Below are 27,336 nucleotides of genomic sequence, written 5' to 3'. Positions count from 1 at the left end.
CGAACGAACAGTGGACTGCGCGGGACTCTTGCAGCGAGGCCAGCAGGCAAAGTCCGTGGGCGGGCTACCGAGCCATGGGCGGGTCCAGCACGAGGGGGCAGTGCTGTGCCCTTGGGGCCCGCTTACGGACCTTATTTAGCCCTCGCCTTGCCTCTTCCGGACCGCCGCATGGGATGCCGGCCCTGACGTGCATGCATGTACCACAGTATTTCGACGAAGACGGTCCAGCAGGGCCCGGATGGAGAGATCGAGGAGCCGCTCGCTCCAGAGCTGCCCGTTGCCGTCGCAGCCGGGGGAGAGGTCCAGGCGCGCGCGGAAGAGGTCGCGGCGACCGCCGGCATGCTCGTCCAGGCCGCGATGCCGGGTCCAGGAAGCGACGGCGACGGCCCAGGCGGAGGCGAGGCACGGGGGATCGTCACTCCACGCCCGCTACTGCGTAGTGCAGCACACAGTTACATGGAGCGAGCACTATTGCACCGCGAGAATGGCAGGCCTGCGAGGCTTGTTCCCGCTCGTCTGCTGGCCACTCGTTGGATCCTCGCGCCGACCGTGCCAGACTGACGCCGTCGAAAAAGTGGATCGTCCGTTGAAGCACCACACACACGGCTAGAAAAAAAAAATTAAAAAAATAAGAAATAAAAAAAGCTCACTGATGCTCTCCTCCAGCCGGGACACGGGCGAGCACATTCACTTTCTGACATCCGCGCGCTTCCGGCACCCAGCTGGCGAACGTCCAACGGACGTGACCACATTCCCCATCATGACATGCTCAGAGAATCAGCACTCTGAACTCGGTCCGAGACGTGTGACACGCAGTGGGACCCTTGAAGTATATAAAAAAAAAGAGTAAAAATAAAAAAACAAAAATAAAAAAAATAAAAAAATAAAAATAAAAAAGTGCCGGTGTCTAAGCACGTATACAATGTCCATCAATGACGCAGTACACACCAAGCGAGGTGTTGACCGCACAAGTCCCGTTCCAAGCCCAACTTTTGACGCAATCCCGCCATTGGTGTACGGCGCCGACATAGCCGGTCGTGGCTCGGTTTCCGAAGCGGACATGGAACGAAATCACAGTGGAATGGGCTTGAGACAGACATGTCGCGGCGAGCAGAGCAACAGAACCAGACATTGGTCGGTGTGAACCTGTCTACGCTGATCTCAAGGCCAAAGACGCGGTATGACGCCTCGATTGCTTGTGCTCGTTGCCTTGGTACAAGACTGAAGACCGCATCTACCGTCTGCTTCAGCTCCTTAGAATTCAACTTACATCATTGGCCGCAACGCCTGAACGCCGGCCGAAGCACGTTTGCGGACACTACCCTGTACAACATCGCAAGCTATCTGGTGCGTTTCGTTCATGAACACAAGCGACGAAACGCTCATAGAAACGTGTAGCTGCGCACCCGTCGAACCTGCTTGGCGCGTGCCCATCGGCTCCCTGGACCTCGTCATGGGCCAAGTGCTGCTGCTCATCGAGAGAGCGAATACGGAAGACCCGTGAAACGCAACCGCTCGATGACCCGTGTGACGTCCAGCCGCCCTTTACCTTCTCACTCCGTCTCGTGTGGAACGTAATCTGAGTCGTCGACGTCCATGCCCTCGTCCGCTCGGAATCCCTCTGCAGCCAGTCGTCCAAGCCCGGCTCGAACGACGCGGGCAAGCTCCGTCACAACGCACCTCTCAAACCGCTCGTCGTCGACTTCTTTCGCCAGCGAGACGGCCGCCAGCAACGCGTTGTTCAGATAGCTGTCCTCGCGCAGAGGAGGGTACGCCTCGCAGAGCTGCTCCCACCCGTGCAGCGGCGTCTCGCAGATCGCGCCAAGCCGAAGGAAGCTGACGTACAGCCAGATGGCCGCCGCCGTCGCCCACTGCAGGTCGACGACGGCCGCCTCCCGCGCCTCGATGGCGGCCAAGACGTCCGGGCCGAGACGGCTGCGCAGCACGGAGAATTCGATCGTCGAGTGAGCGTCGCGAAAGCTAACGAACGGCGACGACGGGCCGGGTATTTGGATTGCAGTGCTGCGCCCAAACGTTAGCGCTTACTCATTGCGTCCCGTTTGCGAGTGGGTATATGTGAGTGTGTGTGTCTGGTCTGCGAACGGCGAAAAAGAGGCCGTCGCTCCGCGTACCCAAGGTGCAGCGTGGCGCTTGCTTCCTGCAGCGTGTTGATCTCCGCCAGCGCGCGAAGCAACTCCTTGCGTCGCGGCACGTCCTCGAGCCCGAAAACGTCGCCGCGTCCCTCTGCGTAGTTGGACGTCTTGCAGTGTGCTCCTTGCGCGAGGGACTGTCCGCTGTGCGACTCGGTCGGACGCCCTACCGGCAGCGACACCGTGCTGTTCTCGCCGATGATCCTGACCTCGTCAAGTTCGGCGACAAAGGCGACGGATCGCTTGCGAGACGTCCTTTCCACCGTGCCTCTGCGCGGACGGCCAGTCCTGGGTGCAGTTCTGACGGCAGCCTTTCGAGACGGCTTCGTGGTGTTTCCGGTGCTTTCTGTGTGAGGCTGTGAGTTCGTTCGATTGAGCGACCGTGAATGAATTTTTTTTGTCCCTCACGGTGAGCTTGACACCCTCTGCTTCGTTCTCAATGACCGGAATATTGCTACTGTCGTCGGAGTCGCTTGTGACAGGTTCGTTGTTTGCAGCCATTTTCTCCTCTCACTTTGTTTTGAATGTGACCTCACGAGGACGACAGCGTTGGCAATTACCTGACTGCTCTGGTTACCTGGGCAGCGGCATCATTACCTTGTTCACACTGTCTTCGTCGCCTCAGCGATACTTCACGTGCATGAATAGCGGTCGTTGTGACGGCAACCAAGGCTAGACATAAAGTATTCTTCGCAGCTACGCAACCATGGGATTAAACAGGCGAATGATATGGACTGCAGGCCACGGAACAAGGAAATGCTACATTGCAGAATCTCTCTCTCTCTCTCTATCTATCTATCTCTCTCCCCTTTTGTCTCAATACCTGCCCCTCTTTGGCACTGCTTTCAGATCTTGATGGCAAACTGCTTCAGGTATTCATAGTGCTCGATATTCTCATCCACCGTCTTCTTAATCAGCCTAGCAGCCTCCTCGCCGTACTTCTCAGTCCATTCCTTGAACAGCTCTTCGTCCGACTTCGGGGACTTTTTCTATTGATCATGTCAGCAGGACCGGATGTTTGGTCTCGTCGGAGTAACGCACGTGAGCCCGTGGTCGAAGTTCACTAGAGTCGAGCGCGTCCTCGTGGAAGCCCTTCCACTTCTCAAACTGCGCCTGCGCGTGCTCTTGATCCCCAGGCTTGTTCCACTTCAACATCTCTGGGGAATACTCTATCCCGATGCTGTTGCAGTACTTCTCGATCATGGCGTACGGATCGTCAAGCATGTCGTCAGCGTCGATTAGGCAAAGCTCTACCTTGTCACCCGCATCTCCGTTGACCCCATTGACGCCATTCGTGGTGCCGTTGGTCTGGCCTGCAACGTGAGGACCAACCTGGCCAACGCTCCTGAGGTAGTCGAACAACCTGCGAAGCTCCACATACCCTGCCTCTCTGGGGTCAAAGTAGTCGAAGCCAGTCAATTCAGACAGCGGCGGGACCGTACAGCGGAAGTAGGACGGAATGCTGGATCGCGGGTGGCGAATCAAAAACGTGAAATGGAACTGCTTGAGCAAGGCTTCCGGCACGACAGTCGGATTGCCAGGCTCGGCCGCGGTAGGGTACGGATGGCCGGCCTTTCCAACTTGCTTTGTATCGACGGCTGTGGCAACGTTCGAGTCTACGTGACTCTCGTCTCCATTCTCACCGTTCTCGCCCTTGCGCTGTGTTCCCACGCCTCGGCGATAAGACACCAGGGATGGGGCAAGGGAAGAGGGCTTGCTATCCATCGGAATCCAGTATTGCGCCATGTCTTTGATAAACAACCTCTTACCCTGCAATCACATCCCGTTCAGCCGTCAGTGTCATGATACGAACATAGACTTTGTTTGTATGCAAAGTGCGTATGTGAAGCAAGGGCGACAAGCGGCCTATGCCGTGCCGGGATGAGTTCGATCTGCACTGCGAAAATGGTGCGTTTCGATTGCAAGGGAAGCACCACCACTAATCCGTACTGCTTCCAGACGGACGAGGACAGGGCAGAGTGGACACAAGAGACAAAAGGAGACAGAAGACGAGACGGCAAGAACTGGAGGGAAAAACAGACCTGCGCATTTTCTTTGTCGATATTCTCAAAAATATCTCTGTACGTTGCGTTCACATATCCACTCTCTTGACGAGCCTGCTCATCATTTTCAAACCGGTCTGCAAGTCTCTCGGGCCCGTAGTACCACGCATCCCCAAATGGCTCGTGAACACATTGTAAAGTGTCGCGGCAGGTCATGAAGACCTAGGCGGCAACCGTCATGTTAGCAGATTTGCACGCTGGAGCAAGAGCTACGTTGGCATGAAGCTGGGGACGAGGTACCCTTTCAAATGCTGTCGAGCATGCCCTTGGGTGGGTGGCCACGAAGATTGGTTTCCTCGACATGCTCCTCCGTTTTCTCCTCGCAACTTCGTCCTTTTCGGCTTGTTTCAAAAGATTGGGAGTGTGGCTCTACGGTGATGGAGAGGTCACACGACGAGTATTCCCTACGCTTTTTTTTTTTTTTTTTTTTTTTTCAGAAAAAGACTGTGTCTCAAGTCCTTGTTTCTGAAGCGGGAAAGGGCTACGGGCGCTGGCAATGTTACAGAACAGGGCTAACGACGGTGCCGCCGAAAAGAGTCTTTTCCAACGTCTTGCTAGCAGCAGGTACGCGAACCCAGCGTTGAGGTTCGGAGGACCTTTCTTCGTCGAAAAGAAAAAGGAAGAAGGAGATGAAGAGATGAAGAAAGGGGCGAAGCGGACGGGCGAAAAGGATCGGGCAATATTCGCGCGGCTTGGAGAGCAAGAGTCCGCAAATACGTCAGGCGTGGAGAAGTGATTGGTGTGTAGTTCCATAGAGCGATCCAGTCTTATGCGGATTCCTTGTAAGTTCGACGAGGAACAAACCTCTTCTCGCACCGCGCTGGGTAGTCCACTTCAGCAACGCCCTGGCGCGCACAGAGTGGATCGTCCATTTTCACTGAACGGGGAGGGAGGGGGCCGAGTTTGCCATCGTATTTTTTGGGGCCATTGGCTACGATTGAACGAGTTGCCCGCTGCACACGGAAACCGTCCATGGCAAACGTGCGGGTTGAGCGAGGCGCCTCGCTGCCGAGCAACATGGATGGGCGGAATGAGGACGTCATCGGTACGTGTTTCTTCGGCTAGTCCCGCATCGAGGAGAACAGCCAGCAGCTGAGGACGTTGGCGCTCTGGAAGGATAGAACGGGCGCCAGCAGCGTGCGGCTTGCACGGTGGTGGCACGAAGATTGTGGAGTACGGGACGGCGATTCGAGAGCGGGCTGGGCGATGCGGAGGCCAGATAGACAAATACGTGCATACGATTTGCACATGAGAGGTGCAGGCAGTGCGTGGGGGAAAAGGCCGTCCAGTCGCCAGATGACTGGTCGGAGAACAAACACGCCTTCGAAAAGCGCATCTGATGCCGCGTCTGGTCAATGAAAGAATGTAGTTTGTGACCTCGTCTGGCTCTGAGAATCTGCGATGCCCGCGCACGCCCAAACTGCCTTGCCACGGCCACGCCAAAGTGGAAGCTGAGCTCGTGTCGCTGACGGCTGGTCGTGTCCGAGAGGAACGACGTTTGTAAACGTTCGTACTTACAAATCGCCTGCCGCAGGCAACTTGCTAAGACTCGAGCGCCGAACCGGGTGTTTCGCCTCGTGTGCAATATGGTTTCGCGATACTTTGACCTGGATACGGACTGGATAAACGATGACGGAAACAGCACATACAAGCACTGCTCTTCCTCTCGACGCATACCAATCCACTGCGCTCGCCGCCTGCAAAGCGCTCAGGCAAACATATACTTGGGCACTGGCCCGCCAAAACGATGGCTAGTAGGATGGCAGCGGCAGAGTCAGCGGCGCTGTACCGCCGTTCAAACACCGGATGTCATCAATCTTTCCGCCTCCCCCGGCAGACCTAAAACCAGTCTTCCTTCGGATGTGATTCAATGCCCTGGCGGAAATAGATGACGACCATGACATCTGTACTGGGCAGCAGTCCGGCAAAGAAGAGTTAAACGTGCGGCTTCACTCTTGATACCACTGTTTCACAAACATCAGGAGTAAGCTTATTTTCGTCGCTTGTTGAAAGGTCGCAGCACGACTTGGACCGAGACGTACCGCCCGGCAACTCTTTCCGCTTAATGGCAGCTCACACGGCCGGCAGATAGGTACTTCTCGTACGCCCTTTATCGACGACAGACAGGCTTTGGGATACTGTTAACCCAGAGCATTTTGTAATCGGCCATCTCCCCAGTGGAAGGTGAAGCATATGTAACACCATTCCGCTCCAGCAGCAAGGTGACCCTCTCCACGACTCAATGCCGCCAGACTGGTGATAGCTGCGAGAGTTGCATTTGCTCTCTACAAGGAACGCTTGAAGGCTTGACATTGGCGTGCTCATGTTTATGATGGGAAAAGGTTTTTCATTGGGCAAAGCGTGTTCCAGGCGTGATCCTCTGAATACTTGTTTAACCCCAGCCAATATCTCTGTTCATACACATAGTACATAGCAAAGAAATCACTGAGATTGGGTGCGTTAGAAACGCATAGGAGAAAAAATCTGGCCGGAAACGCAGAGCACATACTGCAAAAATTGAACGGCATACGAAGCAGGATAGTGCATAGCAAATAAAGTGATATTCTCAACCCTTTGCTACATGATAGCCCTGTGTAGACTAGGCTGAACTCGTTTTTGATTCGCTCCGTGCGCCATGAACCATTGGCCAGTTCCTCCTGGCATGCATGAACCATCGAGAATCCATCCTCTAGCATTTGGTCACCATCCCCACATCTTCCATTGCAAAAGTCCTAAGAGCATCTTCGGTGCACGTTCATGACGAAGTGATGGCACGTCGGATGCGGGCACCACGCTGTCTCGAGCTGAGTCTAGGAGTGGTGGCCACAACCTCCGGAGCCTTTGCAACGGCCTCGGACGCCTCGACGAGGATGAGCTCGATGTGCTAAGCCAACAGTCAGCCTTATAACCTTTTGATGGGGAGAAAATTGTCGCAAAACTTACGCAAGGGTTGCTCATGTACGGGTTGATACGGCCGTGAGCACGGTATGTGCGTCTGCGCTGCTTGGGGGCTACATTCCACCTTGTCAACTTTGTTCAACCATTACAAACTTCAGGCGTGAGAGCCATACCCTGGTTGACCTGGATGTGCTTGATGATGAGGTTGCTAGTGTCGAGGCCCTTGGTGTCGGCGTTCGCCTCGGCGTTCTTGAGCAGACCGATGAGGAACTCGGCGGACTTGACAGGCCAGCGTGCCTTGGAAACACCGAAAGCCTTGCCTACACAGTCAAAAGAACGTCAGCATTCTTGGTTCGCACACGATACGCGAGAAATTCGGGAACGTGAGAATCCGAACGTGGAATTTCCACGCCTCGACCTTCGCGTGCTTGGAGATGGAGCCAATGTACCTTGAGCACAGCGACCGGTGCTACCAGCGTATCTCCTCATGGGGACAGCCTCTTTGTGCTCCTTGACATTCTCCAGGTACTTCAATGCGCGGTCCAACTTCCAGCCATTGATCGCTTGGGCTGTTTCGCGGGTGTTCTTGAACGAGACACGGAGGTAGGAGCCCCGGGCGCGGGCAGACTTGCCATTATCGATGGCGGTGTTTGCGTACCTGACCATCTTTGCGAATATCTGAGTCGGGGTGTGTGAGGGCAAATTTCCTTGGTGTTGGAGGTTTTGGGTGATTTCTCAGTGTGCGCCAAGATGAGACTAGCCAGATACTGGCTAGACAGGATTATCACGTGACCATGCACTCGAAGCTTGGAATGCAGATTGGTCTTAGCGCCTAGCCTACTCAGAAAAAAGTTCTCGGACGTGAGGTTGGAGGTGAAGAAAACCAATTGCGCTCAACCACAGACATATCACAATGGCTCCATACACTCCAGGTGGTAGAGGAGGTCGAGGCGGATCTAGAGGCGACAGAGGCGGTGGCCGAGGCGGCCGCGGTGGTCCCGCGGGTCGAGGTGGTCGAGGTATGTTCGCTCTTGCACAGTTGAGACTTGCGCATAGCTCCGCAATACTTGAGCAAAGTGATGGTCTTCCGCCTCATCTTGGCTTTCAGTCGCATTATTCCCTTCATCTCTCTTGGTTGCACTTTTGAGCGCTCTTGATCACGACGTTCTAACGTGAAATCTCAGGTGGTGGCCCACCACGCGGTGGACGAGGCGGCGCACGAGGAGCAAGAGGCGGAGGTCGCGGTGGTGGTATGCTATACACCCTATAATGTGACCATGAGAGTGTTCTAATAAATATATCAGCGCGGGGTGGTCGAGGCGGTCGCGCAGGTGCAAAGGGAGGCGCAGTAAGTCGTTCTCATTCTGCAGTAAAATCTTCACGGCGGTAGGGGAAAAAAAAATTAATTCCTTGTTCAGAAAGTCATAATCGAGCCCTGGCAACGTCACAAGGGCATTTTTGTTGCTCGTGGAAAAGAAGACATGCTGGTAACACTCAACCTCACACCGGGCGAATCAGTTTATGGCGAGAAACGCATTCAAGTTGCCAACAGTGCGCCTTCTGCAACAGGACCCAACGGCGAAGCAGCGCCAGCGACCACTACTGAATACAGGGTATGGAATCCTTTCCGTTCGAAGTTGGCAGCGGGTATTATCGGCGGTCTGGAGAACATTCATATGGGCCCTGGAAGCAAAGTTCTGTACCTGGGCGCCGCAAGCGGTACTTCGGTGTCGCACGTTGCAGACATCGTAGGCAAAACAGGCACCGTATATGCAGTAGAATTCTCGCATCGAAGCGGTCGTGATCTAGGTACCTACTCACCACTCTTTGTCTTAAGCTCTTTTCTCTAACAGTTCTCATAGTCAACATGGCAACGCACCGCACAAATGTCATCCCTATTGTCGAGGATGCTCGCCACCCTAATCGTTATCGCATCCTGGTGCCCATGGTGGATTGCATCTTCGCCGACGTTGCTCAGCCAGATCAAGCACGTATCGTTGCTCTGAATGCGCACATGTTCCTCAAAGTTGGTGGTGGCGTTGTCGTGTCTATCAAAGCTAACTGTATTGATTCAACGGCTGCGCCCGAAGCCGTTTTTGCTCGCGAAGTCGAGAAGCTGAGGGCGGAACGCATCAAACCCAAGGAACAGTTGACGCTGGAACCGTACGAGAGAGATCACGCAATGGTTGTTGGTGTTTACGAGAGAAGCGCATAGAGGAAGATCTGCGGTCATCCCGTCGTCTGTGTATTCCCATTGTGGCGTTATGAGGGGCTCTTTACGTTCTAGAAAAGCACAGTGGTTTGACTCTTCTAGGGCAGGGGTTCGGCGTTAGTCCAGGCCAGGTTCGATGAATTGCACGTTATGTCTTGATCACGCAGTCTTCATGGCAGGTGTCCCGTACTGTCTATGTTGTTATAAGATTCAGCCTACCAAGTCTGCTGGGCGAATCTTCCGTGTTCACTTCAGCAGAATGATGTGATCGACCAAATCATCGGACAATTACAAGCATCTGATAAATGCACTAGGCCGGGTAGCAGCGTTATTAACGCGTGTCATACTCATCAATCACGGACTAAATAGCCTCTCCTTCATCTATGGTAAATGCCTGCTATCCTAGTCTTCCCCTCGCTTAGAATATCGTGTGCGGTGTCCCTGCTCTCTTCTCATGATTCGGCCTTTTCTCACTGCCGTGAACTACTGCTTGGTAGCTCCGACCTAGAGGAGATTGAACCCACTCGTAACTACAGCACAATATTACGTTCTACTTGATCATGTTCTGCAAACATTGGCCCAGAGCAAATCATCGCTAGCTCAGTTAGAAACGCCGTCCAACTCTAAGAATGCCCTGTATGACAATCTACGCCTGAATTATGAGGAGAAAAACAATTGAGGACATACGAGGTCAACTCGTCACTTGCATTCTTCCATATTTTGCTGAGCACTGCTTTCCACACAAACACACACACACATACACACACACACATACACACACAATCCCTCTCTCTATCATCTCGAAGCGTTCTTCTTACGAGTCTAGGGAAGTTGACGCCTTGAGGCTTCAAGACATGTCTAGCACTCCCGCGTGAAGCAAAAATATGCGAGTGTGAACTTCTTTCTATGCTAGTGCCGTCTACTATCCGATCAGCGCCATTTGCTATGTCTGCACTGTTAGTTAAAGTGACCGAAGGTGCAAAAGATAAAACAAACAATGAAAGTTGGCCTAGTTTGCATCGAAAATAAACTACATTTTGGGGAGCTTCTTGCACTTATATCACCCTCACCCGGACTGTGATCCACCAGTGTCTAGCCAGCCGCGTGGTTCAAATTCTTTCGCACAAGATTTAAATGTGATTTCTAACATGTCTGCGCATTAGGTCAACCCCAACGGTGATGTAAGAAAGCTACTCAAAAGTGTAGGGCCTTGGCAAAATGAAGTCACGGAAGGTCTTGAAATATTCACTTCATACAAGCTTTTTTTTTTCTTCCCCTACGTGAGTGAGGACTCCTTCACTCTTGTAGATCGTACTTCTCGCGCACATTCTGATCAAGAATTGCGTTTTGTTAGAATCGTGATTCAACGAAGGGAATCTCAAGCGGAGAAATACTACGCCAAGCAGGTGCGCATAAAGATTATTTACGACCGGGTTTAGCCGTGGAGCAGTTTTTTGCGACGAACTAGAATCCTCTGAACGCCTGCATCGACTAAAGAAGGGAAAGGCCATAAAGCGCACACGATATCACTTAGTAACCAGAAGAGAATTTTGTGCCTTCATGAGTGGGCGAGATCAAAGTGATCGAACGCCGCGGCTGTCAACACAATCCTTGGAAGGAGCCACAGCCTATTTGCGATAATGATTACCGCTCGATTGAGTCTGTTCCGCATTATTACAACAAATCAAATCGAGCACGTCCATGCGATTTGTTGCAGACAACAGAAGTTGAAAACCATTCATGGAGGAGAACCCAGATACGGCCGCTTAAGTTCACAGGAAGAGGCCCACCTCCGCGACGAGCGACAATGAGGTATGCTTTGCGTCGTGTCTGAAAGACAAACAATCTCCACTTGTCGTTCTTTTGACTATTTGTATACTGGCTCTCAGTTTCGTGGTATATTAGAATTGCAAATCAAAACAGGTTCAATGCACGCGGCTTCAGAGCCGCGAACATTTGGGAGCAGGGACCTGGGCACGGCGATAGAGACAAACGCATTCCCATTTCACATCGACATAGTGGGAGCGTCTTGTCCAAGGAATGGATCAGTGATACTGCCCAAGATTGCCAGCAGCCTCTTGGATTTTGCTTGACCGATCTGATGGTAGATCGAGGGAGCGGGAAGTGCGCTGGCATATGCTCATAAGCGACCCCCTTTTTTCACGTCTTTGCTCGGACGCACGGATTGAGCGTCGCCGCGTCGTGATCCTGCACAAGGGAGAACCGGAAATCCCCCAGAAGTCGTTCAGCGCGTCATTCTTTTTGGTTCGGGGGATGGATCCGGCTTCTTAAGAACGGGCATCGATGTTCTCGAAGGGCGTCGTGGTTTCGCGGAGAAGTGAGGAGCTCGGCTCCAGCCGCTGTCTTCATCTCGTTTCTTTCTCCGTGCTGGGATCGTAGCGCTGTGGACCCGGGCGGCGATCGAGCGTGGGCTTCATGCTGGACATGTTCCTGCAATTTCGCGTTGCATCTCGGCTCCGTCTTCGGTGCTCGACGGTACTGAGACGCCTTGATGCGGTTTGCAGCGCGACGCGGCGGAATGATGCTGCCGCTAGGGAAGCCATTGCTCAAACTGCTTGCATCCGCTTTGAGGGTGTCGATGAATAGAGACCCAAGCCATTTTCTTCCTCGTATTGCGGGAGTTCGTCATGCGGCGCCACGAGCCTGTGCTGTACACTACGCTTTGCAAAAGAACCTGAAAAGGAGGCGCTTGTGGGGTAACGCCTTCGCAATTTCCAGTCGACGCCGTCAGCACCTTTATTTCAACTTCGAGTTGTGGGCAAACGACCTTCTTATGATTCTCCACGAGGATCAGGTTCACTCTTACTCGGCGCTCGCTCCGCACTGAGGCTTTCAAGAATCGGTCTCCATGAGCGTTTTATGCAGGCAAAGCTTGAGATGTGCTCTCCACAAGGCGCCCATGTCGATCTTGTTTTCTGCTCACCGATCAGTTTCCTGTTCCTGCATTGCCCCCGGTGCTTGCGAGATATCCCATCCAGCACTGCCCTCGAGGCCCCACAGCTGGTTTGCTCCAATAGATGCCCATGTTCAACGGTCAGGTCTTTGCAGATGCCCGAAGCCGACCTGGCAGCCTTGGTCCAATGGACTTCTTTCAACTCTTTTTTCGATATGGCGTGCTGCTTCCTCCTCTGCCGAAGCTTGCCTAAACTTGCCCCAAATACCTCGCGTCCCGGAAAACATCCCATGGAGACTTCAAGGAGTCAAGAGCAGAGAGCTGAGTTCCGATCTGGACAGGAACCTGCTTCTTCCGTTAGATGAATGATTGAGCACCTTCATCAAAGTCGCAATTATTTCTTTCGTTCATCGCTCCTATTTCTTCAAATTTGCCAATTTTAGAGCATCTACAGAATCGACGAGTTTCGCACGATCAGAGCGCTTCCAGACCAGGATCCTAGCAATCCGTGCCCGCCCTGGCAGTCAGTTTTTTTCTTGCCCCCTTCTCTTTGGAGTGGTTGGGGATGAATTTCGCGCCAGTCACGGCGTTGTGCCCCATCGTCACTCCAGTGGAGCCCTCGCAGGCGCCATCATGCCGTTATGGCTGCATACCGTTGCTAGAGCCCGCAACAACAATGCTTCGCATATCAATACGACGTTTATTCTGACGCTTGGAAAGGCTGCGCGGTGGTCTTCTGGGCGTACAAATTGCTTGCCACGGAGACGGCTGAGGCGGATATACAATGAGAACACAATGTAATTTGCCTTATTTATCTCTTACGCAGATTGCTGATTTGCTTTTGGCCTTGCTCTACCGCTTCCGTAGGCCCTTCGACGTTGCTAAGCAAACTAGGGCGATGCAACCATGATCGATTATCCCTCACGTGTTAGCGGCTAGTCTACTCGAGGAAACATCCAGGATGCGTGGGAGAAATTAAGAATGCCTAATCCCTGACGGATGCAGGGTTGTGTCGTCCACAGCAAGGCTTGCCCCTTGGCCTGAACACACCCGACTCCCATCAGGATGCATGTAGCTGTGCGGTGCAGCCCACCTCTTCCGGTGCTGGGAATGGCCGCGGCAGAAGAACTGAATAAGGGCGGAATAATAATGAGCAGCGATGCGCAGATCAGCGGATCCCGAGGGTTTATAATGGTTGCTGCTCTCCTCGTGAACACCACTTCTTCCCTCCTTACCAATCACTAAGTTCTTCCAAGAGGCTCACTCGCTACGGCCTTTTGTTACGCTCACTTATTTTACTTTCTTTTAGGAATTGGTCTGTTAGTTTCCTTTTCGACACAATGAAGGCTACTTTTGCAGTTCTTGCCCTTACGGGCACTGCTTTCGCCAGCGAGTACGGCTACGGTGGTGGATACGGCGGCGGATACGGCGCGCAGGCAAGCAGCAGCACACCTGCTGCTGCCGTTAAGCCCACCACTACCCCGGAGGCCGGATACGGTGCCAAACCGACCTGGTCATCGCCAGCCGCTCCAGTGAAGGCTTCTTCTTCTCCTGCTGAGGGCGGATACGGAGAAAAGCCAACCTGGTCTTCGCCAGCCGCTCCAGTCAAGGCTTCTTCTCCTGCTGCTGGTGGATACGGTGAGGGTGGATACGGCGAAAAGCCAACTTGGTCCGTGCCAAGCAATGGCAAGCCATCGTCGTCTCCTGCTGCCCCAGTTGTTGCAAGCAGCAGCCAGCCAGCCGCATACTGGCCAGCCCCAAGCTCGTCTTCTCCGGCCGCTCCAGTTGTTGCAAGCAGCAGCAAGCCAGCCGCATACTGGCCAGCTCCAAGCTCGTCTTCTCCGGCTGCTCCAGTTGTTGCAAGCAGCAGCAAGCCAGCCGCATACTGGCCAGCTCCAAGCTCGTCTTCTCCGGCTGCTCCAGTTGTTGCAAGCAGCAGCAAGCCAGCCGCATACTGGCCAGCTCCAAGCTCGTCTTCTCCGGCTGCTCCAGTTGTTGCAAGCAGCAGCAAGCCAGCCGCATACTGGCCAGCCCCTAGCTCGTCTACACCAGCCGCTCCTGTTAAGCCTTCCACTTCATCTTCTCCAGCCTGGCCCGTCAAGGCCTCCAGCACCCCATCCTCTCCAGAGGAGTGCGAGGAGAGCTCAACTCCTGCCGCCCCCGTCGAGACATCGCCATCTTCTTCTCCCGCCTGGCCCGTCAAGGCCTCCAGCACTCCATCCTCTCCAGAGGAGTGCGAGGAGAGCTCAACTCCTGCCTCCCCTGTGACTCCTGCAACCAGCTCTAAGCCAGCCTGGCCAGCGAAGCCAAGCAAGCCAGCTGGTTCCGAGGAAGAGGTACGTGACAGCCGTCGAGCACGACCTATTGCGAGACCTGCTCTTTTCTCCAGCTTGCGGTGCAACAAGAAATGAAAGCCGCAGCGTCTCGCATTGCCGCGTGCCATGTCTTCGTTCTGAACCTTGAATCTGTAGCTAATGTTCCGCAGTGCGAGACTTCGACCTGGCAAGAGGTGACAACATCCGAGAGCGTCATTACTGCCACCGTCACCGAGGGCAGCCACACCTGGGCGCAACAGAGCACCGTGACGGTCACGATCACCCAGACCAAGACCGTGACTCTGCCCAAGCCAACAGGCACCTGGGCTGTTGCTCCTAGCAGCTCTGCCGCCCCCGTTGCCTCTGCATCTCCATCTTACGTCCCGCAACCCGCTTGGAGCTCTCCTGCTGCTTGGAGCTCTCCGGCTGCCTGGAGCTCCCCTGCTGCTGCTGTGTCCCCATCGAACGTGTACAAGCCATCGTGGACCTCGCCAGCTGGCGCTGTCGCTCCATACCCAACTGCTAACAGCTGGCCATCGGCTGCCGGCTATGCCAAGCCATCCAGCAGTGGTTCTTGGCCAGTCAGCCCGGTCCAAGTCAGTGTCAACGGTGCCGCTAAGAACGGCATGGCCGCCGCCGCTGTCGCGGCCGTTGCCTTCTTCCTCTTTTAAAGGAAGGTAACGTGAAGGCGTTGAGTTTTAAGGCTTGGTGATATGAAAACTATTTTTTCATTGTGTCAATGACAGCGATCAGTGTATCTGCGCTATGTCTACGAGTTGCCTTGTAAGGCCTGGAAAAAATCGCTTGTATGGTGAAAAAAACATACACGACAGCGGTTAATTCGCGTAGTCGGAGGTCAATGTACATACATAGGCGAGTATTGTTTGTAATTTTGAGATTATTACAATGTATTCTTCTTATGCCTAGAGAGGAAATCAATGATACTCAACAAAGTTCTTCACTTCTGAAACAACTCGTGCTTTCGTCGTCAGGTTCGCGGGCGAGTCGTACAAAAAGAATAGGTACGAATGGAAGCCAAAAAGAGACCGTTCGTGGGATTGATAAATTTCGGCAATTTCTATTGTAGAAGGCTGAAAAATAGTTTCGCTTGGGAAAATAGGGTCAAAAAAAAAGAAGCTTGTCTGCCAGTGGATTTAGCTGCCTCCACCCAGAATCTAATTGTTGTTAGATTGAACTGCTCAGCACCAATCTCGGCGGGTCGACTAACTGAACTAGGGATCTTCGCATTGCTTGGACTTTCGTCCATACAAGTGCGACGCGTTACCACTGCGCCATAGAGGCAGAACTCGAGAAGTTGTTTCAAGTCATTTCATTATATAAAATTACTAACAGTCGCGTCATTGGAATTTTTATCTCATCGCGAATTCGTGAACCAGGTTTTCAGATTTGCTCTCAATCGCCTTCGCTAAATTCCGATGGGTGCAATCGATTATTTGGCTCCTCTTGGTCCTTCAAAGTGCTTTGCAAACGCTGAGTCACTCTATCACTCTGCAAACGGCGTTCGGAAAGGAGGGCGAGCTATATTATCTCACCTGGATTACCTCGATGATTTGCTTGGAACATTTGATCACGCAAAATTTTACTTCAGTCACATCTAGCCTTCAAGTCTCGATAAAACTGCATGTACATCTTGTCGGGGTCACTGGTGGGCGAGGGTGCGCTGCATGTCTTCCTACCAGGCGATGATTGGCTTAATCACTTCACCAGATTTCATACTGCCTAGTGCATCCATAAAATCCTCCGCGCGATATAGCGTCACAAGCTTGTTGAATGGAAATTCACCTGCTCGATACCAACTTATCATCTTCGGTACGTATTCTTGAGGAGTGACCTGTCCTTCCACAGCCCCCATTATCCGCTTTCCAGAAGTCATAAACTCCTGTATGGGTAGTTTGATTACTGCGTCTGGCCCCGTGGAACCAACTTGGATGTATTGGCCTCTTCTTGCTGTGAATTCGATGCCTTTGCAGATTAGAGGTACCACCCCTGTTGCGTCCATGGTAATGGTTGTGCCGTAACCGCCAGTGAGTTCACGTACTTGCTTCACAAGCTCATCGAGGTCCTTCATACTGCCTGTATGGATCGCATGTGTGGCTCCTAGTTCCTTTGCGAGCTCCAGACGCTGCTGAACTCGATCGATAATGATGATGGTGCTACATCTAGCTATCTTGGCTCCCATCACGGCCGCAAGCCCGACCCCACCAGCTCCCATGATTGCTACTGTATCGGATGGCGTCGCATTGGCGACGTTCACGATGGTGCCGCTGCCTGTTTGGATACCACAGCCTAGAGGCGAAAATAAGCGGAGCTCATCTTCTGACTTGACTAGACTGGCGACATTCACGACCGAGCTCTCGTTTACGATGGAGAGATTGGAAAAGCTGGACTGTCCGAAAAACAGGCCTAGAATATCTGGCTGAGACGAGATAGACGACGCGGAGGAGAACACTTTGCTTCCGCAGAAGTTGATCCGGGTTGCGTCTGCGCAATGCGAAGCATGCCCGTCCACACACATCTTACATGAACGACAGGCGGCGAAGGACAGTAGGACCGGGTCGCCAACTCGAGCGACGGTGACCTTGGCACCCGTTTTCTGGACATATCCGGAGCCTTCGTGATTTTAGCCATCGAAACACTTCAGAGTGAAGCACGTGCAAAGTCACACCTTCGTGTCCCATCACTCTGGGCCAGCCACCAATGTCATCTGGCCGGTCTCCGAACATGAGATCTGTGTGGCAAATACCGGAAGCGACTATGCGGACAAGCAGCTCGTCATCTTTGAGCTCTCGCAGTTGAACCTCCTCGATCTTCCAGCCATTCTGATCGTGCCGTCCTCGACAGACTATTGCCCGCGAGAGCGGCATTTTCCGACGTCAAGTCTTTTCGTTACGCGTAGCTAAATCTATTTGTGAATGTACACGCTGTTGGCTGGCACAAAAAATTATTCCAATGGGGAATAACGGTGGAGCGGGAGGGTGTGGATGGATGAACGACCGCGGATCAAGGAATCGCGAAATGCGGTAGGACTAAGCCAAGATCGGAGATATTTCTCTCTGTCAGGCTTTATGAAAAATGCAGTGAGGGGTTCGCTAGTTTTTGCTGAACATCCTCACTGAGACTCTTTTTATGGATATTGCTTTACGTCAATCAAATCATCATGCCCGTCCTCAGAACATGATCGAGACGTGTTGCATTATTAGCCATGCGTCTCGACGCCAAAATGGCGCCGAAACGGCGTTAACAACAAAGGACGGGTAGAATTATATCTAAAAATTGCAGCGATCACCGTCTATATTGCTCGTATTTCTCAAAGGAATGTTTCTTCACGAGCTCTTTGAGGCTCTGGTCTACCGTGAATGAACTTTCAGTCCCACTTGAGGATGTAGACTCTGGCGGCCAATCCCATTTGCCCAACCACATTTTGTCTCTTGACTCATTGCTTAGAAACAATACCAAGAAATTTTCTAATAGCTTGATGACAAACAACTTGTTCTGACCGTTGCTGCGGAGCGTACATGCCGTTGTATCACTTTCCATGGACGAACTGGTTGCTTTGTGCGCGCGTTTCGAAGTGAAATAGTAGCTTTCGTATTTCAGCCTCCTTAAGGCATGTGCTAACCTCTCCGTATATCACGAGTCAATAAGTCACAGAGTAAAAATTTCGTGCCCATAATCCTAGCTCAGCTATCGTGTTTGTCCACCAGTTAGTATGCCGAATCTCCGGAACCTGTACGTGGATGTCTGTTCCACTAACGTATTTGGTGCGCCTGTTGAACGGGTCGTGACGGCATCAAAAACATTCACTTCAACGTGATTTGGAACAGAGTCTAGGTGTCTTTCAATTTCGGTTCCAGCGAGGGCGGGTCGGGACCGGACCTGGGTACTTCACCATGCTAGACCGGCTTCGTAGCAGAAGGCCAAACTCGTCTTGCCTGTCCTGTAGCAAAAGCAGTCCGGTCCAAGATTTGCCATGCTGGAACACTGTGCGGCGACCTCGAAAGCGTGTTGTGTTCTGCAGTCGGCTCGTGCTTGACTTTGGCCTGGGACGAGCGCTGCACTTTATCATTTCGCGACTCTTCGCTCAGAACCAATCAACGCCTCGTCTCACACCCAACAGACACCCATTTGTCGCCTCCCAACACACATGAACATCACCCTATCTTCGTCAGCCGCATTCAGAAGCCTTCCACACGCATCTCCCCCAAGCTTCTCAAGTCTTGCATGAGCCCAACCTGTGATTGGATCCATCTCGTGTCACGCGATGCCCGCTGACTTGGTTCAGGGCAACGAAGATATTGGCTTGGCATCATGTTCTCTCGTATCAGCGCCCGCTGTGTTGCCCTCGCTCTATTTTTAATTCATGCGAATGTGCTGTGAGCGAAAGTCGACGTCAATCCCGCTGCTTCTTATCCTATATCCTGACGCAAACCGGAGTCCGCAAGCGTTCTTTCATTTTGCGCTTTGGGTGGTCAAGCGCATGTGCCAATTGGGCTGTCGTACTCGGGTCATATGGATGCAAGCATGTTTAGCCCAGGCTGATCCTGCCGTTTATTCGTGCATGGTTACAGTAGTGGTTCCTACTGCAATTTCGATATAAAGTTGGTAGTCTTGGCCGAATTCAAAGCACCCGATTTTCAAATCCCGACCTTGACAGCTTTTCCTTTCGCGGTTATTTATCACCATGAACAAAATGCTGCAGTCTGTCCATTGGGTCCTCCTGGTCCTCTATGCAATTGCATCGGCCGAGCCTGGCAAACCCGATACCTCAAAATGCGGCTCCGCTCCGATTACCATGGAATGCTGCCCAGATTGTTATGGCACTCTCCCGAGTGTTTACACCATCACCGCAGTCAAGCTTGACGAGCGTGACTGCGACGAACGTGTGTACAACGGCCTCAAAGTCGAATCTTTCAATCTGTTCATGGCCAAGGTTGCGAGCTACTGTCCTTTCACCGGCGACCAAGCTAGCCTTTGCCCCAACGGGACCGACATGGCCCTTACAGGCACCCTGGAACCCGTGAGTTGCAATCGAATCGGCTCATTGCATGGCTTCTAGCTGACTTTGCTGCAGCTTGCGGAAGTGCCCGGAGGCCAGGATATGTACGTCAACGCCGACGGACTGATCTCGATAACTGTGCAGCACTCGCACTTTTTCCCTCCGGGCTCGTATCCTTATTATGAAGGATGGACATGGAAGCCGTATCGAGTCTTCCCGCCAGACAAAAGACTGACGGCGGGCTGTAAGAGGGACAATCCAGAATACAACTGCGACCCCCCTACTGGATTTTTCAATTTCCAGGCCCCGAATGCGACCGTTGGTGGATTAAGAGCATGCCCGAACGAGTACGAAGCGAATGTAACCAGCGTGTATGCTGTTACACCCGAATTCAATCGGACGGATTGTGTTGAGCTTGACGGGCTAGGAACACATGTTTACACTGGCCCCAACCCTCCTGTGTGGGCATACTTTTGAACATGATGAAATTGAGTTTCTCATATCTGTCTATCACAACTTGTCGCAGCATTGAAAGCATACATGTATTCTGTCACATTTACACAGCCTCTTTTTAGTGCTTTAATTTGCGACGAGCTGATTCATTCAACTGCTCAAGCGGGACAGTGCACTTGTGTCGCCGAGCTTAGCAAAAGGCTCATAACACCAGTATATGCTAGTGCAACGCCCAAGGTCTGCTTCCGGGTCGTCCCCATGAATATCTGCACCACAAGACTCAACCCAATGATAAAACTTAGCAATATTGCCAGTCGCTTGTCCCCACTGCAATTATAGTGGAAAAGCAAAGCCGGCCCAATGAGGAAGAGGCAGCCTAACGGGAAGGCAAGCCAATCTTTGATGCGCTCAACTTTGCTGCGGGAGAAGTAGTAAACCGACCAGGTGGGTGGGACTGGCGGGTGGTCCTAACACTCATTAGTTCTATGTCACTGCTCGCAACGACCATGTCGGACCGAGCCACTCTAACCTGAAAAAACCAGCCTAGATAGTTCCTCGTAAAACGCTCAAGAATCGAATCCGTCCTCATTGGTTTCAGAATTATGTAGTCCCTCTGTCGCCAGTATCTTCTTGCCATCTCCGCCTCGCTGCACCCTTTGTCCATCCCGTTGACCAGCACGTGACCGACTGACTTTCCCTGCAGAGCTTGGTATATCCAAGTGTCGAGTTTCTTTGTCATTTCATCGGGAGGTTGTTGCATATTCAGCACTTTCTTGTGCATCACCAGAGCAGAGTCTGGTTAGATTGTTAGCTTTCGCATTTATTCGCGGCAGGGAACTACTTAAGATAGCGAGGCAGAAGCACATTCAGGTTCGACAATAACGAGTCTCGCTTGGATTTTATGATAACTTGTTCCTCGTATGTGGTGTTATGGCTGCGGACACGATCGAGGTAATCTAGTTGCTCATCCATCTGCATTAGCTCCGCCTGCATATTCAGCAAGTTGCGCGAGCTGAGCCTTGCAAAGGCGCGAAAGATAGAGAAATCTTCATCAGTCGAAATAAGAAAAGCGAGCTCCGGAATTCCCTGCAGCCGCGGCGACGTGGTAAATTGAAGATGGTCTTTATGAAGAGGCAACATGAGGAAGTACTTAGATTTAGGAAAGATACTGGTGATGTCTAGAAGGAGTACATAGGAAAGGATAAAAGGTATCGGCAATGCTCATATGAAAGCCGGTCATTTGAATGTCTCGAAGCCTGAAGATCCCAGGCGTAGTTCGTTGGTGTGATTAGCATGGCACGTTTCTACGGGATAGGAGCAGACGGTCGCTGGTGAAAGCGACGGTGATCCGTACCTCCCAATTCCGCGGTTTCGCACGCATCATCTGAACACACTGCAGCTACTCGTGAGTAATCTTCATGGGGCTGAACCAGTGTCCTGGTGTAACCCAAGACATCGATCATGTGCCAGCTATCTTTCGCCTACCAGCCACGTGACTTCACCGGATACTTTGTCGCCCTCACCCTGCATCTCGACATTACAATAGTATATAGCTCCCTTGGTGCCAGGGCGTACGATATACGGTCTTTAATTATATCGGGACTTTCGCCATCGCCGTGCACCGTATGTTTGTCTGTCCTGAATCCTTGAAACGGTTCTTCCTTGCATATTGCGGTAGACCCAATAATCGAATTGGACTATCTTCTCAGACGTATGCTTGCGAAAAGAGCGGAGTTTGTCCGAAAATGTAGGCGCTGTGAAAAGTCAGTTCTATGTCGTTGCTATTGTCCCGAGGACGTACGCACAGGGTCTCCGGTCCATGATTTAACCGTGTGAAGTTTCCGACTGTAGGCTCATATATTTGATCAACCTGTGTATCATCAATGATGAGAACGTCAGAGGAATAATGCGTTGCTGTAGATGTCTCAGGATCCACAAAGTGATGAATGACTCTATAATATGATCCCTTGAGAGTTGTAAAAGCGGACAAGAAAGAAAGCAGACGTGCAGGATCAAGACCAGACAGCGACGACATTTTGATAGCAGAAATCTGCGCAGTAATATAGATGGATGAAGTGTTCAGAATACGAAACAGCAGAGCGAACTCGTATGAAGGATGATATAGTCAAGAGCTTGTACTAGGCCTCCAAACGTGATGGCAGATGTTCAAGACTGCATCGCGCGCCCAGATTTACGTGACCGCAAGCTGGAATGACAGTTGCCTACGCCCTCCTACCGTCACATGCAGCCTCTTTAGCCTGGCTAAAGAGGTTCTCGCTGAAGACAAGTGTGACCTTAGTCTAAGACATTCCGTCAGCTGGGAAAGTGGAGCGGGCAGAGCTTTTCCTTCGCCTATGCGCATGATAAGACTCTCGCTTGACTCTGTACGTTCCTAGGCATCAGGTAGCGAGACCAGGAGGTAGCTAGAACGTACAAACGTAGATTCTTGCGAATGTGGCTCATTGAAAAGGAAATAGATCCTAAGTAGAGCCCATGAGTTTCCGACAAGAAAAGAACTCCACAAGTGCTTGAAGTCTTGGCGGGCAGACCCACTAAAATTTCGGAAGCGCTACCCCCACTGGTAAGTCGAGACAAGAAGTTTTGCATTGCCCAAAGACGTCGCAATCATGGCCGACTCAATGGCCGAAGAGCACCCCCGAAAGCGCATAAGGCTTGAAGAGACAGCTGCGCAGAACGAGGATCAGGTGGATGAGGAGGTCAAGCGAGAGCTCCGCGCGGGAATAACCCATTATGTTAATCCGGACACACCAGGCTTCAGCGGCATACTGAAGCAAAGGTTTGTCATGCAGCAATACAATGCCGCAGAAAGTGAACTAAGGAGGATATACAGGTATACGGACTTCCTGGTTAACGAGATCGAGCCCAATGGCAAGGTATTGCACCTCACAAGCACTGCTGTTCCAGTCAAGATCACCGACCAGACAGCATCGGACAAACAAGTACATCCCAATGACGAACGTTCTGCGGCTCAAGTGACTTCGGGAACGCAGAGCCAGAAATCAGCGGCGGGTGGAGATAACAGCAACTCTGCCGGAGGAGGTGTTAGCAATGGCGAGGCAAATGATGACGACCCAACAAAAGTAAATAGTCCATAGATCCACTACCCCCACTTGCTTCTAACTAGCTTCAGATTACAGACGAGCAGATAGAAGAGCTGGTCGACTTGTTTGGCGAGCCTTGTGTTGGGGCAGTAATAAAGCTCTATCATGATGTTCTCAAAGATCCCGAAAGAAAATCCAAGGACATGCGTACGATAAGTACCTGGCCGATCGACGATAAGTCCCGCCGAGGAAAAGCTCACGAAGCGATCCGCCGCATATTCAGAGGCCATTTGGCGTCGCAGCACGCAGAAAAAAATCAGATCATCATCAGCAAATCAGTAAAAGTGGGACGTGGTGCTGATGGTTCTAGGTGGAGTCGCCATGATGCCGGAAACAGTCGTGGCAAGGGAAAGCTAGGCTGGGACGAACTCGGTGGAGAGTATCTGCATTTCACACTACACAAAGAAAATAAGGATACTATGGAAATTATCAGCTTCCTTGGTAGCCAGATCAAGTGCGCCCCCAAACATTTCCAGTTTGCTGGGACCAAGGATAGAAGAGCAGTCACAGTGCAGAGAGTCAGCGTTTACAGGCAGCATGCATGGCAGCTTGCTGGCTTGAACAAAGTCCTGAAGCATGGCTCCAAGATTGGCGACTTCAAATACGAGACGTACGGGCTGGAATTGGGAGCGCTATGGGGTAATGAGTTCACTATTACTTTGCGTGACTGCCATTTCAAGGGAGAAGAAAGCATGTGGACCTTCAAGGACCAACTCGAGCTGGCTAGGAAAACTGTGGGCGATGCAGTCGCACGCCTTCAGGAGAACGGATTCATAAACTATTACGGTCTTCAGCGCTTTGGTTCTTTCTCTGCAGGCACGGATGAAGTCGGAAAGAAATTGCTCCAAGGCGATTTTGAAGGCGCTGTCAGCCTCATCTTTGACTTTCATCCATCCGCTTTGCAAGCGGGCCAAGATCCCAATTCAGAGGCGAAGATCTCAACCGACGATCGAAACCGCGCAGTTGGCTTGGATATCTGGAAACGAACTGGTAACGCAAATAAAGCCCTCGAGAAGATACCGCGAAAGTTTTCCGCTGAGTCGAATATAATCCGATACTTAGGCTTGGAGCGAGGGGGCAAGAAAGTTCGTGAAAGAGACTTCCAGGGCGCGTTGGGTGCCATTCAGCGAAATCTGCGGCTTATGTACGTTCATGCGTACCAGAGCCTTGTGTGGAACAAGGCCGCAGGAAGGCGATGGGAGCTATACGGAAACAGAGTTGTGGAAGGAGATCTCGTCATTGTCGGCGATAAGGAATCTAAGGATGACGATATCGAAGCAGAGGTTGATGAGGATGGCGAGCCAATCATTCGTCCTGCCGCAGCGGACAGCGCAGCCACAGACGGAGACTTCACGCGAGCACGACCGCTCACCAAAGCAGAGGCAGAGAGCGGAAAGTACGATATTTTTGATGTTGTGCTTCCTCTGCCGGGCTGGGATATCGTCTACCCGCAAAATGAGGTTGGTGCGTTCTATAAGGAGTTTATGGGTAGTGAAGAGGGCGGTCGTTTAGATCCTTACGATATGCGACGTCCGTGGAAAGACTACAGTCTTAGCGGCGGCTATCGCAAGTTACTGAGTCGCCCGGCCCCTGGTATGTCCTTCGAGGTTCGAGGCTATGCTGAAGAAACGCAGCAGCTGGTGGAGACTGATTTGGAAAGGCTGGAGAAGAAGGAAAAGGCCGAAGCGAACGGTAACGAGAAAGATGAAGTTGCTGGAGCAGAGGCGAAGTGCGCCGAGGGAGACAAGTTCATCGCCGTCATTCTGCACATGAAGCTTGGCGCGAGCCAGTACGCTACCATCGCTTTGAGGGAGCTGCTAAAAGCAGGCGGCCTGAAGACCTTCAAGGCTGATTTCGCCGGGCGTGGTTAATGAAAGACATAGAACCTGAAATGCAATGCTAGATCTTCCTGAAATAAGCGTGTGGAAACGAATGTGAGTGGCGATATGCTGAATGCCTGCTCTCAAAAGTGTTCCCGACGACAGACTGGGATTGAAACGTGGAGATCATTTAGGCTTTTTATGGCCTGAAATAGGCAAGAAGACAGGTGGGATATCTCATTAACACGTTTGTGGATCAGACACATTTCTCGCGTTCTCCTTGAGACCCCAATTGCTGTTGGGTCCATTGGGTACTCAGGATACGTGTGTGGCTAACGTGGGTGTTAGAAGCGAGGCTCAAGCGAGAGCGCAAGCCGACATCACAGAATTGACAAATCACAAAGTGCAAAGAACGGAAACTGAATACTGACGAAGGCACGGAAATTTGGGATCTCATTCTTGGGTATCTCAATTGAAGCGAAACGGACCATCAGAACCAACCGAAACCAAAACGTCGTTACGAAACAGCCAGACGGCCGCGTCCCATGAACGTGTCATCCATCACTTCGCTCGGTTCTTCGAGCGTGTGGCTGATCAAAAGCTCTGTGTTGTCGACCTTTGTCTTGGTAGGCGATCTTCCAGTGAGAATTTCGAACAAGGAATCGTCACTTTCGTCATGGCTGTCATCGTCGAATCTCAAGATGACATCCTTACCGTCCGGCCATGCGACAAGGAAACTGCCGCTGTCTCCGAACGTAAGTGCCGGTTTCTTGTCTGGACCGGTGCGAATCCACCGCGCGTCCACCTTGCCTGACGACTTCTGGAACGGAAGCTGCACGGCGTGCGGGAGAGATGTGGCTGTATCGTATATGTAGATCGTTGACTCCTCGTGAGTGCACTGTATGAGGAGTAGCGAGGAGATGTGAGGATGCCACGAGACGTGTTTGATGGGGAAATGCTGAATCAAAACTGCGCGAGCAACGAGCTTCGAGAGATCCCAGAGCCACACGGCTGTCGGCTTTGAATCGTCCCTCGTTGCAAGCATTGAGCCGTCCGCGTTGAAGGACAAGATGGACATCCCAAGTTTCTGTAGCTGATCTGCTGGTGCTACAGAGGCTGCTGGTGGCGAGACGGGTTGAGTCACCGTGTTGTATGTGCGGCCCGAAGACGCGGAAACTTGCTCTTCCCACACCAGGTAGCCTTCTTTGAGCTGTATGGTTTGTGTGTGATCGAGAAATACCAGAGGCGAGTACTGTATTGATCAGACTACGATTTGAAATCACATCACGGACTCTTACCGTTCGGGTGCTGAGCAGTGTAACTCTTCTATCATGTCCTCCAAGCGCGAGGTAGTCACCTCGTGGGCTCCATTCCAAGCTCTTGATGCCCAACCCTTGAAGACCATCTTCGCCGCTCCCGTCATACGTTCGATACAGATGACCATCTGCCGTATATATGTGGACTTTGTATGCAATGCTCGGCGTCTCCCACACGGCGATCCATCGTCCATCAGGGCTCCACTTCAAGCCTTGGGCATCTGTTGTTGGCAGCGTCGCAGTCCTCATGATCTTGTATGTCTCGGGAGCATGCAGTGTCAGTATGTCTTGTGCGCCGGGCCGCGACAGCAGCGCGAACACGCCGCCGCTGGGCCGATACGCGAAGCCTTTTGTGGAGAACTTCGGGTCGCGAATCTCAACCGTTCTTCTCGTCTGCAGCGACCACACCGTAACTTTCGAACTGAACTCTGAGAAGACGAGAGCCTCGTCCTTCGTTCTGCCAAATTCCGCATTGGAGATCTTGCCCATGCCACCGCTGCCGTTGTTGATCGTTGCTGCCCATTTTTCGTCCGCCAGATCCCACACGCGAACGCATTCCTCGTTCTGCACGAGTACCCGCTGCGACAGTCTGGTATGGTGATCTGCTGGAGCCCATCTTATCGCCCAAGTGTGCGCCGGTATGTGCATGCTTCTGAGGAGATGTGAAGTTGTCGCGCACCGTATTTCTAGGCGGCTGCTGTGGACGGCGGCGATGTGCTTCCCGTCCGGCGATGCCACCGCTTGCTGGCTTGCTAGACCCGGTCAGCAGAGGGGAACCTTGAAGAAGATTTCGCGCTATTTACCTTTCACTGACTGCGAGACTTCCATTGTTGTCTGTGGTGTTGCATGAGTTCACGTAAACAAGCTACTGTATAGGGAACGGTCGCAGCTCAGGGTCCGCGCCGGATTTTGGAGCCGAACGTGGTATCACCTTGATTTTTAACGCGAAGAGGTCACTTTGTGCGCTTGCACTAGTTCTACGCATGCATGCCTTCGCTTTGCAATCTGAGCGTCTGAGTTTTCCTGCTTCCTTCGGAGCCAGCTACAGTATGTCTG

The 27,336-nt window shown here is 52.2% G+C and overlaps 11 protein-coding genes across 13 annotated transcripts; 5 read left to right on the top strand and 6 right to left on the bottom strand.

The window, feature by feature from the left end:
• Window positions 1-195: 195 nt before the first annotated feature.
• PV09_04126 (uncharacterized protein) lies at window positions 196-561 on the top strand (the record flags this gene model as incomplete). Its single annotated transcript, XM_016357428.1, has 1 exon — window positions 196-561. One exon carries the CDS (start codon window positions 196-198, stop codon window positions 559-561), a length of 366 nt encoding a protein of 121 aa, XP_016214832.1.
• Window positions 562-1,553: 992 nt separating this feature from the next.
• On the bottom strand, window positions 1,554-2,651 carry PV09_04125 (uncharacterized protein; the record flags this gene model as incomplete). The annotated part of the gene is made up of 3 exons (XM_016357427.1): window positions 1,554-2,022; window positions 2,133-2,506; window positions 2,559-2,651. 3 exons carry the CDS (start codon window positions 2,649-2,651, stop codon window positions 1,554-1,556), a joined length of 936 nt encoding a protein of 311 aa, XP_016214831.1.
• Window positions 2,652-2,884: 233 nt separating this feature from the next.
• PV09_04124 (uncharacterized protein) lies at window positions 2,885-4,646 on the bottom strand. The gene is made up of 4 exons (XM_016357426.1): window positions 4,454-4,646; window positions 4,193-4,375; window positions 3,192-3,920; window positions 2,885-3,139 (listed from the first exon to the last, which is right to left on the bottom strand). The coding sequence occupies exons 1-4, from the start codon at window positions 4,514-4,516 to the stop codon at window positions 2,996-2,998; spliced, it is 1,119 nt and encodes a 372-aa protein (XP_016214830.1). The 5' UTR covers window positions 4,517-4,646; the 3' UTR covers window positions 2,885-2,995.
• Window positions 4,647-6,537: 1,891 nt separating this feature from the next.
• On the bottom strand, window positions 6,538-7,838 carry PV09_04123 (60S ribosomal protein L17). Its single transcript, XM_016357425.1, has 4 exons — window positions 7,561-7,838; window positions 7,285-7,431; window positions 7,157-7,224; window positions 6,538-7,097 (listed from the first exon to the last, which is right to left on the bottom strand). The coding sequence occupies exons 1-4, from the start codon at window positions 7,775-7,777 to the stop codon at window positions 6,969-6,971; spliced, it is 561 nt and encodes a 186-aa protein (XP_016214829.1). The 5' UTR covers window positions 7,778-7,838; the 3' UTR covers window positions 6,538-6,968.
• A 124-nt stretch (window positions 7,839-7,962) lies between these two features.
• PV09_04122 (rRNA 2'-O-methyltransferase fibrillarin) lies at window positions 7,963-9,956 on the top strand. The gene is made up of 5 exons (XM_016357424.1): window positions 7,963-8,130; window positions 8,296-8,361; window positions 8,416-8,459; window positions 8,530-8,920; window positions 8,974-9,956. The coding sequence occupies exons 1-5, from the start codon at window positions 8,025-8,027 to the stop codon at window positions 9,324-9,326; spliced, it is 960 nt and encodes a 319-aa protein (XP_016214828.1). The 5' UTR covers window positions 7,963-8,024; the 3' UTR covers window positions 9,327-9,956.
• Window positions 9,957-13,577: 3,621 nt separating this feature from the next.
• PV09_04121 (uncharacterized protein) lies at window positions 13,578-15,525 on the top strand (the record flags this gene model as incomplete). Its single annotated transcript, XM_016357423.1, has 2 exons — window positions 13,578-14,573; window positions 14,723-15,525. 2 exons carry the CDS (start codon window positions 13,578-13,580, stop codon window positions 15,221-15,223), a joined length of 1,497 nt encoding a protein of 498 aa, XP_016214827.1. The 3' UTR covers window positions 15,224-15,525.
• Window positions 15,526-16,143: 618 nt separating this feature from the next.
• PV09_04120 (uncharacterized protein) lies at window positions 16,144-17,536 on the bottom strand. The gene is made up of 2 exons (XM_016357422.1): window positions 17,239-17,536; window positions 16,144-17,183 (listed from the first exon to the last, which is right to left on the bottom strand). Exons 1-2 carry the CDS (start codon window positions 17,435-17,437, stop codon window positions 16,246-16,248), a joined length of 1,137 nt encoding a protein of 378 aa, XP_016214826.1. The 5' UTR covers window positions 17,438-17,536; the 3' UTR covers window positions 16,144-16,245.
• A 1,135-nt stretch (window positions 17,537-18,671) lies between these two features.
• On the top strand, window positions 18,672-20,357 carry PV09_04119 (the record flags this gene model as incomplete). 2 transcript variants are annotated; one of them, XM_016357420.1, is made up of 3 exons in its annotated part: window positions 18,672-18,807; window positions 18,856-19,590; window positions 19,645-20,357. In XM_016357420.1, exons 2-3 carry the CDS (start codon window positions 19,255-19,257, stop codon window positions 20,044-20,046), a joined length of 738 nt encoding a protein of 245 aa, XP_016214824.1. In that variant the 5' UTR covers window positions 18,672-18,807; window positions 18,856-19,254. The 2 variants fall into 2 exon arrangements, with proteins under 2 accessions (XP_016214824.1, XP_016214825.1); XM_016357421.1 differs by lacking the exon at window positions 18,672-18,807 and having other exon boundaries at window positions 18,820-19,590; window positions 19,645-20,046.
• Window positions 20,358-21,400: 1,043 nt separating this feature from the next.
• PV09_04118 (uncharacterized protein) lies at window positions 21,401-22,105 on the bottom strand. The gene is made up of 2 exons (XM_016357419.1): window positions 21,828-22,105; window positions 21,401-21,776 (listed from the first exon to the last, which is right to left on the bottom strand). The coding sequence occupies exons 1-2, from the start codon at window positions 22,055-22,057 to the stop codon at window positions 21,728-21,730; spliced, it is 279 nt and encodes a 92-aa protein (XP_016214823.1). The 5' UTR covers window positions 22,058-22,105; the 3' UTR covers window positions 21,401-21,727.
• Window positions 22,106-22,637: 532 nt separating this feature from the next.
• Window positions 22,638-25,062, top strand: PV09_04117. 2 transcript variants are annotated; one of them, XM_016357417.1, is made up of 3 exons: window positions 22,638-22,819; window positions 22,874-23,123; window positions 23,174-25,062. In XM_016357417.1, the coding sequence occupies exons 1-3, from the start codon at window positions 22,650-22,652 to the stop codon at window positions 25,013-25,015; spliced, it is 2,262 nt and encodes a 753-aa protein (XP_016214821.1). In that variant the 5' UTR covers window positions 22,638-22,649; the 3' UTR covers window positions 25,016-25,062. The 2 variants fall into 2 exon arrangements, with proteins under 2 accessions (XP_016214821.1, XP_016214822.1); XM_016357418.1 differs by having other exon boundaries at window positions 22,874-25,062.
• Window positions 25,063-25,400: 338 nt separating this feature from the next.
• Window positions 25,401-27,255, bottom strand: PV09_04116 (uncharacterized protein). The gene is made up of 3 exons (XM_016357416.1): window positions 27,084-27,255; window positions 26,263-27,032; window positions 25,401-26,216 (listed from the first exon to the last, which is right to left on the bottom strand). Exons 1-3 carry the CDS (start codon window positions 27,106-27,108, stop codon window positions 25,482-25,484), a joined length of 1,530 nt encoding a protein of 509 aa, XP_016214820.1. The 5' UTR covers window positions 27,109-27,255; the 3' UTR covers window positions 25,401-25,481.
• Between the last annotated feature and the right edge of the window lie 81 nt (window positions 27,256-27,336).

The sequence above is a fragment of the Verruconis gallopava genome (assembly GCF_000836295.1).
Source record: "Verruconis gallopava strain CBS 43764 unplaced genomic scaffold supercont1.11, whole genome shotgun sequence".
Taxonomy (NCBI): domain Eukaryota; kingdom Fungi; phylum Ascomycota; class Dothideomycetes; order Venturiales; family Sympoventuriaceae; genus Verruconis; species Verruconis gallopava.
This window is presented reverse-complemented; position numbering and strand designations above follow the sequence as displayed.

Excerpts from the sequence above, each read along its gene's own strand:
- PV09_04124 (XM_016357426.1), bottom strand. The coding sequence starts at position 4,516 with ATGTCGAGGAAACCAATCTTCGTGGCCACCCACCCAAGGGCATGCTCG. Across the intron at positions 4,376-4,453 it reads GCTCGACAGCATTTGAAAGG|GTCTTCATGACCTGCCGCGA; the intron begins GTACCTCGTCCC and ends GTTGCCGCCTAG. Across the intron at positions 3,140-3,191 it reads AACTTCGACCACGGGCTCAC|AAAAAGTCCCCGAAGTCGGA; the intron begins GTGCGTTACTCC and ends CATGATCAATAG.
- PV09_04123 (XM_016357425.1), bottom strand. The coding sequence starts at position 7,777 with ATGGTCAGGTACGCAAACACCGCCATCGATAATGGCAAGTCTGCCCGC. Across the intron at positions 7,432-7,560 it reads CACCGGTCGCTGTGCTCAAG|GCAAGGCTTTCGGTGTTTCC; the intron begins GTACATTGGCTC and ends TTGACTGTGTAG. Across the intron at positions 7,098-7,156 it reads CGTACATGAGCAACCCTTGC|CACATCGAGCTCATCCTCGT; the intron begins GTAAGTTTTGCG and ends CTGTTGGCTTAG.
- PV09_04122 (XM_016357424.1), top strand. The coding sequence starts at position 8,025 with ATGGCTCCATACACTCCAGGTGGTAGAGGAGGTCGAGGCGGATCTAGA. Across the intron at positions 8,460-8,529 it reads CAGGTGCAAAGGGAGGCGCA|AAAGTCATAATCGAGCCCTG; the intron begins GTAAGTCGTTCT and ends TTCCTTGTTCAG. Across the intron at positions 8,921-8,973 it reads TCGAAGCGGTCGTGATCTAG|TCAACATGGCAACGCACCGC; the intron begins GTACCTACTCAC and ends CAGTTCTCATAG.
- PV09_04120 (XM_016357422.1), bottom strand. The coding sequence starts at position 17,437 with ATGCCGCTCTCGCGGGCAATAGTCTGTCGAGGACGGCACGATCAGAAT. Across the intron at positions 17,184-17,238 it reads CAGAGTGATGGGACACGAAG|GCTCCGGATATGTCCAGAAA; the intron begins GTGTGACTTTGC and ends AAAATCACGAAG.
- PV09_04118 (XM_016357419.1), bottom strand. The coding sequence starts at position 22,057 with ATGTCGTCGCTGTCTGGTCTTGATCCTGCACGTCTGCTTTCTTTCTTG. Across the intron at positions 21,777-21,827 it reads AATCATGGACCGGAGACCCT|CGCCTACATTTTCGGACAAA; the intron begins GTGCGTACGTCC and ends GACTTTTCACAG.
- PV09_04117 (XM_016357417.1), top strand. The coding sequence starts at position 22,650 with ATGGCCGACTCAATGGCCGAAGAGCACCCCCGAAAGCGCATAAGGCTT. Across the intron at positions 22,820-22,873 it reads AGCGGCATACTGAAGCAAAG|GTATACGGACTTCCTGGTTA; the intron begins GTTTGTCATGCA and ends GAGGATATACAG. Across the intron at positions 23,124-23,173 it reads ATGATGACGACCCAACAAAA|ATTACAGACGAGCAGATAGA; the intron begins GTAAATAGTCCA and ends AACTAGCTTCAG.
- PV09_04116 (XM_016357416.1), bottom strand. The coding sequence starts at position 27,108 with ATGGAAGTCTCGCAGTCAGTGAAAG. Across the intron at positions 27,033-27,083 it reads AGTCTCGCAGTCAGTGAAAG|CAAGCCAGCAAGCGGTGGCA; the intron begins GTAAATAGCGCG and ends GACCGGGTCTAG. Across the intron at positions 26,217-26,262 it reads CACTGCTCAGCACCCGAACG|TACTCGCCTCTGGTATTTCT; the intron begins GTAAGAGTCCGT and ends TGATCAATACAG.